This window comes from Pteropus vampyrus, unplaced genomic scaffold (assembly GCF_000151845.1).
Source record: "Pteropus vampyrus isolate Shadow unplaced genomic scaffold, Pvam_2.0 Scaffold189, whole genome shotgun sequence".
NCBI lineage: Eukaryota > Metazoa > Chordata > Mammalia > Chiroptera > Pteropodidae > Pteropus > Pteropus vampyrus.
This window is the reverse complement of record NW_011888970.1, coordinates 776581-784055: the sequence shown is the minus strand read 5'-3', so window position 1 is coordinate 784055 and position 7475 is coordinate 776581. Positions and strand designations below refer to the sequence as shown.

Sequence of the window (7475 nt, the reverse complement as noted above, 5' to 3'; positions counted from 1 at the left end):
CGGGAGGACCCCATCAGCGCGCCCTGGACCCATTGCCTGGTCAGGAAAGCTGAGGTGGGGGCGCGGGCTGAGTGCCTGACGCGCGCGCACCCGGGTCTGGGAAAGACACGCCGGGTCCCTTCCCGGCCCCGTGCGCTCCGAGCGCGCCGCAGCCGCAGGAGCCCGCGGAGGCGAGGGGCCGCCTGGCGGGAGCCCCCATCGCCGGCTTGGAGCGGCCCCTAATGGGGTCCCCAGGCGGTGGGACAGACGTCGCAGCCACCGGGAGCAGTGCGCCCCGAGTGTGTTCCCAGGGGAGGGGCGGGGGAAGGGCGCGCACCCACAACCGAGGAGAGGCCAGGGCTGCGGAGTGTGGGCGCCCGGAACGCCGGTAGTTCTCGAGTTTGCGCTGATGGGGGTGTTGGGGAGCAAGGGAGCCGGCCCCCAGCCCCTCGCTAGGCATGGATCTGGCCCTGTCCCCCTCCACTTCCACCGCCAGGGCGGCCAGCCTTCCCTGCCTCCCCCGTGACCCTGTCCTGAGCATGACGGAGTCCCCTCCCATTCCCAGGCTCGAATGCAGCTCCACCGCCTTCCCCAGCGCCCCCTTTCCCGTTCCCCAAAACCAGCTGTCCCACTGGCTCCGGAACAGTACTAGGAGTGGCGATAAGTGACCTCTTCCCACCACCCCTCCCCGGTTCAGCCCGCCAGTGGACCTGGAAAATTTAGATGAGTTTGTGGGTCTGTCACCCCTGCCCCCCCGGAGGCCAGGCCCAGGCGAGGCCGGGAGGGGCCGGTGCATTAGCAGGTTCCTTCTGAGGTTTCCGCCCCTGCAGCTGCCCTCGCTGCGCTCAGACGCAGGGACGCGCCACAGCCTCCTCCGCCCGCACAGCCCACGTCCTTGGCAGCCCCCTAAAGGGGTGCTCCCCTCCTCCCAGCGCCATTGGTGCTTGGACACCCCGGGATTTCAAGCAGGGGAGGTACTTGGGGGACATCTGCAGCCCTGGGGTTAGCAGGACTTGGCCACAGGTTCTGGATGAGAAAGACTCTGGTCCCTGCCACCTAGCTGCCACAGCCCTCAAAGCCATCAGGGAGGGCGCAGCCAGGTCCCTACATTCAGACGTTTGCGGGACCCCACCGCCAGCTTCCTCCCAGCGAAATCACTTCTGAAACGAGGTGCCTTTATCCACCTCCTCTGGCCCCTTTGCAGCTGGGGGTTCCCGGATCCCCTCCTGGGGTGCACGCTCTGAGTACATGTGTCCCCGGAGCTGGGCTAAGAGTCAGCAGAACCCAGGCCCCACCTTCTAGTTCTGAGGGACTGGCCTGGAGGCTAATGGGGTCCGGCCACACAGTCAGGGGACGGAGCTGCAGCCCCGCCAAGTTCGCTCCTCAGGCCCCGTGCAACTCTGAAGTTTCTGGGGGCCTGCCGCCACCGCTGCCGCCGGGAGAACCATCAGGCATTCTTCTCGGCCTGTGTCTCCTCCCCCTGCTCCCCAAGGTTCCCCAGCACCCAGGGGCCACCCGGCCCAGGCACCCCCTGTGGGACGCACTGGGCAGGGGACGTGGCTCCCCAGTCTGGAGCCCAAAGACAGCAGGACTCTGGAGTCCCGCCCAATGGGGAGAGCAGAGGGTGCTGCCTTCGCCAAGGGAGCCCCCACCCCAGGAAGGGGGGTGTTCTGGGACCCGGTGTGGGAGAGGCCGCCTGCCTCTCGTCCCTGGTTTGTTGGCAGAGGGCGGCCTCTCGTGGCCTTCGGCGGAATGACACCTCAGCCTGATCCAGAGGTGCAGGAAGGCTGCCAGACTAGCCAGGATTGATGGGGTGAGGGGGACTCCTTTCCAACCCCCTGTAGACCGCCTTGGGGGCCCAGGGACTGGACACTCAGGTCTGCGGCCACCAGCGAGGAGAAGGGCCCCTTTGTAAGGGTGACCCAGCTTCAGCCAGACAGAGCTGAGCCCAGTGGGTCGTGAGCAGTGGCTGGCCCCCGGGAGGGGCTGGCCCAGCCCAGCCCCGCTCAGCTCCAGCTGGGGAACAAAGCACCGGATTGAGGCCTGCTGCGCCTGCCTAGTGCTGGGCTTTCAGGCCCAGTGGAGGAGACAAAAGACGGAGCATGCGGTGTCCCCTGGGGTTGTGGCCAGGACTTTCCTTATTTTATTTCTGAGTAGGTGAGGTCCGGAGCAAAAGGTTCCGGTGTCCACAGGGGCCAGCAGGGGAAGCACAGTCTCCCTCCTCCCGTTTCCCGAGGTTCCTTCCAGAGCAGTCTGGGCACATGAAGGGACATGGGGACCTCAGCCCCTCGTCACATTATGGATGGAGGCCCGCTGCCCCCGCAGTCTGTCCTGGAACAGTCCGTGTCGGGGCGTCTCTGTCCGCCCGTCGTATCTCACTGCACAGTGTCACATCCTTTAGCCGGGCAGCACGGCCGTGCAGGCCGCTCCTGCTGTTCCGCTGTGGCCAGAAGCACAGCCAGAAGCTCCCGGTCACGGCGGCGTGGTGTGCGTGGGTGAGGATCCAGGCTGTGCGGGAGGCCCAGGGGACAGGCCCGACTTGAACACTGCACAACGGCTGACCCCCTCCTCGCCCCCCCACCCCCCACGCAGTGTGCTGGCTGGCGGGACATGTCTCTCTGACACCACATGGTGACAGCGGTTTGTGGCTGAGCCTGAGTGAGGGCGGCCGGCGTGAGAGCAGCCTCAGAGGCCCAGGAGACGCCAGGCTGGGCTGGGCTGGGCAGGGCAGGGCGGTGATGGCGGGTGGGAGCCAGGACGTCCCCAGGAGCACAGGTGAGCACCTTGTCCTCCTCCTGGGGCATGGAATAGGGGTGGCATGAGTGACAGTCACCCTCTTTACCGTGGCCTCTGCCTGTGGCCTCTGGTCCTGCTCCTCAGTGCAGTGCTGAAGTGAGCTGCGGGCCCTCGGTGGGCTCAGGGCTGCGTCACAGACCTGGCAGGGGCCAGGAGCAGCCCTCCCAGCTGCTGCAGTGGGGACACCCAGCCACGTGCCCTCGGCCCAGAGCCAGGCAGCCGGGAAGGCTACGGGGGACAGGAGGAGAGCGTGGCCCTGTCCTCCGAGGGCCCCTCCGCACATCCCAGGGGACTTGAGTTTAAATGTGCAGGTCTCAAGACCCCCGGCCCCCTCCCATCCCCCCAGCAGATATGCCATCAACAAGTGCATGCAGGCTCTGGGCTTGCAGCCAGCTGGGGGTGACTGAGAAGTCTTTGTGGGCCTCGTGTGCTGGCCAGTATGGCCTGGGCAGGTCCACACTGGTCGCCTGTGGCTGAGCCTAGGACAGTGCACAGCTGCTTTCATGGTGCGAGGCCCAGGCTGCTGCTCACCGGCCTGTGGCCTAAGCGCCGGATGTCAGTCTGCTGGTCTGTAAAATGGGGTCACGAGAACAGGGCAGTGGGGCATTAGCTGGTGGTGCCCCGAATGGCTCCGGGCAGCGTCTGGCAGGAATGAACTGCCTCCGCCTCGGGAGCCGGGGAAGGTGGGCAAAGCCCGAGGATCTGGGAGGTCAGCAGTGTTCGGAGGCAGTGCTGTCCTCAGGGACGCCCAGGGTGCTTGAGCGGTCGTGACTCGTCTCTGTGCATGGTGACCTGGGCTTCCAGTGAGATGCTGCAGGTGCACACAAAGGGTGACGCATCTGTCACACATTAGCTGACAGCCGCTGGGCCGCTCCCCCGCTCCGTCCAGCCCTCAGAGGGACGGAAGGGGCCGTCTGGGCGGGACGCAGAGCTGCCCGCCTGCTTCTCCCGCCCCTCCCCCCCGCCCCAGCCCCAGGCCCCTTTTTCTCCCTGAACTTGCGGCTGGTCCTGCCCCAGGGCCATTGCCCAAGCCGCTGGGCACCTGGCCAGCTCCTGCGCACCCCTCAGGTCCCAGCCCAGTGTCACCTCCAGGGACCTCTTCCCCTGAGCACGAGCTCAAGAGCCCTGCCCGCTGGCAGCACCTCAGTGTGTGACCTCAGGCAGGCGTCCTAACCGCTGTGTGCCTCGGTTTCCCCACCTGTAAAATGAGAATAACAGTGCCCGCCTCGTGCTACTAACTCAGCAGTGCCTGAGCATCTACTGTGTGCCAGGCCTGAGTGGGGACCAGACACACGTGCTGTGAGCCAGAAGCAGGTTGGTGAATGGGAAGTGTCCGCAACTGTCAGCTGCCGGGATCCCTCGTAATTACGGTTCGTGACGTAATCACCGTCCAATTCACTCGGTTCCGTGGTCGCTTGTTTATCGTGAGTCTGTCCACGAGACTGTCCCCTCCTGATGATGGACAACAGGGCACTGTCTCCCCAGGTCTCCACTGTCCCCCCCGTGCCCGGCACAGCGAGCAGTCCGTGAGGGTGTGTCAGGTGGGAAGGCGGTACTGTCCGGGAGAAGGATCTGGGACCGTCCCCTGGGAAAGACACTGTGACCCAGAGTCAGCTCCCACAGGAAGATAGGACACCTCTTCCCGTCGTCCTGGCCGACGCCCCACCAGCTGGCTTCCCTGTGGGGCCCTTGGAGGCTGGGGCTCCGTGAGACGTGGGCCTCAGTTTCCTCGGCTGTACAGGAGGCTAATGTTAATGACATTGCCCCCGTGGGGTTGGTGGGGTCATCAGAGCTGGAATGTGATGGTGGGAATGACAATTTGGCCATCTGTCCCCATGGTCCCCCAGAGCTGCCAAAGCCCAGCCCCAGCCAGCCCGAGGCACCGCAGTGCGCACCACACCTGGTGCAGGGTCGGGGGAGGGCCACAGGAAGGGCGCCCCGCCCCGGCCCCCGCCCCAGGGGACAGCATTGAGTCCTGCTCCCCCCATAAGTGAGGACAGTGGCTCGCGGTGGGGAGGGCTGCATGAGACAGCGCGCGCAGCGAGAGCTTCCAGTTCACCCGCGTCGTGTCGCACGTCACAGCGCCCCCGTGCCCCAGCCCACCGTCCAACCCCGCATTTGCGGGTCCGGAGTCAGGGCTGGGACCACGGGACAAACGGATCAGGTGCCTGCGGGACTGGCGACCTGTGGGCTCAGCGACAGGCGGATCTTTAAGTGCTGCTGGGGCGGTGGCCGCACCCGGTAAATGCTCTAAAAGTCAGCGAGGGGCGTCCCGGAAGAGACGCACGTGGTGCCCCCGGCGACAAACGTGGAGCGGGTGGAGGTGGGGGGTCTGGCAGCGCCTGGGGGCGGGGTGGGGGGTTGGCCGATGCAGGGCGCCCCTTCCCGGGCCTCAGTTTTCCCGTCCGTGTACCGGCCGTGGCCCTTGCAGGGCAGCGTCTCCTTGTCCGCCGCTGGCTGGGCGCCCCTCCCCCTGCCGGCGGCCCCGCCCCCTCCCGGGCCTTCTGGAAGGTTCAGGGCCGCCCTCCCCCAGCGCAGCCTGTTGCCCTGGAGACAGTGTCGCTGTGGCGACGGCGCCGGGTCGGGTGGGCGTGCAGGAAGGAGCCGTCAGCCCGCGCCCCTCCCGCGCTCCCGCATGTGCGTCCCCGCAGCCAGCCGTCCTGCCGCGAGCCCCGCCGTGCTGGGGTCGGGGGCGCCGGGCCGAGCTGGGTCTGCCCTGGCAGAGACCGCAGCCTTCAGGACAAGTTCTCGCTGGCTCCCTGTACCCTTCGTTGACACCCCTACCTCTCCCACCCCCTTAGTCTCCTCTGATGTTTCAAAATGTATTAACTACCAGAAAAAAAATGTTAAGCCCGGCCATTTGACAGTTTGTGTCCTCTCGAGGCTGAGGTGAGCTGGGGGGCTGTTTTAGACGCCCCCTCCCCACACACCCCTCCAGAAGGAATGGGGGTTCTTGTTCCAGACACCTGGCCTGCCCGGAAGACTCAGGCCTGGGCAGGGCCCATAGGCTCTGCACACCCTCCTTGGCGTCCTGTGTCACCTGAGGGCCCTGCTGCCTGCACCCCCAGACCCTCCAGGGGCTCGTCCTGATGCGACTGGGGTCTCCCCTGGAGAGCTGGCAAGTCGTTTTCACTCCCCTTCTGGCCAGGGGCCTACCAGGGGGGTCCATGGTCAAGGGGGCTGGAGGGGACTGGCTTCATGATGCTATGTTGGGAGGTCTGCACTGCAGTGGCTGGGATGTCAGACTGGGGGTGCAGACCCCAAGGCACGTGGGAGGCCCTAGGCATGCACCCCGCCAGCCCTTCGGCTTTGGTGCCTTCTTACGTTTATGCAGCGGTGCCCCCACGGCCTGGGCAGGTGCCAGCAGCTGCTGGCGGCGGGGAGCAGTGCCCGTCACGGGCAGCATGCGCCTCAGCACTGTGGCTCCCTGTTCTGCAAGCCGACGCCGAGGTCAGACGCCCCGACCTGTGGCTGAAACCTGTTTTCAGGGTTGGCGAACATTTCAAGTGCTCGCAAGGCCTCTGAAGGCTGCAGCCACGTGTGGCCTCCTGGCCAGGCCACCAGAGCCCTGGATGGTGGGGGCAGGCTGAGGGTGGGGGCTGCTCAGTGCGAACCCCCGGCTGTTACCTCAGCTTACAGACGGGGAACAGCCCAGAGGGGCTGAGTGACCTGCCTCGGTTGCACAGCAAGGAGGTGGCCGAACAGCATTTGAACGCAGGCAGCTGGCTGGAGTCCGGGCTGCTGACGGCTGTGTGTGTGCAGCTTGTGACCGGACCCCGCAAGCCAGGGCCTGAGCCGTCACCATCACAGTGGCGGCGTGGCTTTCAGACCTCGGGTCCCAGACCGCTCGCTGCTTCACACGTCCGCCCAGGGCCTGGTTGGCACGTGCCACTTAGGATGACCTGTTTCTAGATTTGATTTCTTGAGCGTCCCCTGGGCTCTTGGCTGCCTCAGAAGGAGGGTGCCGGTTGTGCACTGCCCAAGCCCACCCACCCCGGGCATCAAGTCCCTTAAGACACCTCTCGAGGAGCCGCCTGTGAAGCCACTTAAGGGAGGGGCAGGGGGCAACTTGTGGCCTGATGGGGGGCTGGGAGGCATTGGTTGGGGCAGGGAGAGGCCAAGTTCCATGCCGGGGCCTCACCTGCACCCCTGTGCCCACAGGAGTGGCTGAGCAGGTTCGGCTACCTGTCCCCACCGAACCTGGCAACCGGGCAGCTGCAGACGCAGGAGGAGCTGTCCAAGGCCGTCGCCGCCATGCAGCGCTTTGGGGGCCTGGAGGCCACCGGAGTGCTGGGTCAGTCCTCCGGGGGCAGCTGGAGATGTGCTCCCCAAGCCCGACCTCCGAAAGCCTGGTTGCCCCCTCCAGCCTGCCCGTGGGGTGCGGGGGGGCGGGCCTGCTGTCCCTGGGGCAGGACCACAGATTCCTGCCAGCGGGAGCCCCTCGTGGTCACCCTCAGCTCCCCCAGGTGTGGGCACGGCAGAGGCAACTGTGTGCCAGCGTGTCAGGCCCCGTCTCCACTGGACAGCAGGGGCTCGAACTGCACTCACGGGGCCAGGCGGCCACCCAGGGCCCGGCCTGGTCCTGCCCTACGGAGTGCCAGCCTGTGCCGCCCAAACCCCCAGCTTTCCAGGAAGCCAGAAATCAGGGCTTTATGAACATTTGGAAAGCACCCCACTTTCCAAATGTTGGCAAGGAATGT

General features: G+C 66.1%; 1 protein-coding gene across 1 annotated transcript in view; it reads left to right on the top strand.

Annotated features, from left to right (window-relative positions):
• The first annotated feature begins 2717 nt into the window (after window positions 1–2717).
• MMP17 (matrix metallopeptidase 17) overlaps window positions 2718–7475 on the top strand; it is a 23072-nt gene continuing 18314 nt past the window's right edge. The window contains exons 1-4 of the mRNA XM_011371400.1: window positions 2718–2754; window positions 5207–5360; window positions 6408–6525; window positions 6937–7069. Of these exons, the coding sequence (XP_011369702.1) occupies window positions 2718–2754; window positions 5207–5360; window positions 6408–6525; window positions 6937–7069 (442 nt within the window). The remainder of the gene's footprint in view (window positions 2755–5206; window positions 5361–6407; window positions 6526–6936; window positions 7070–7475) is intronic.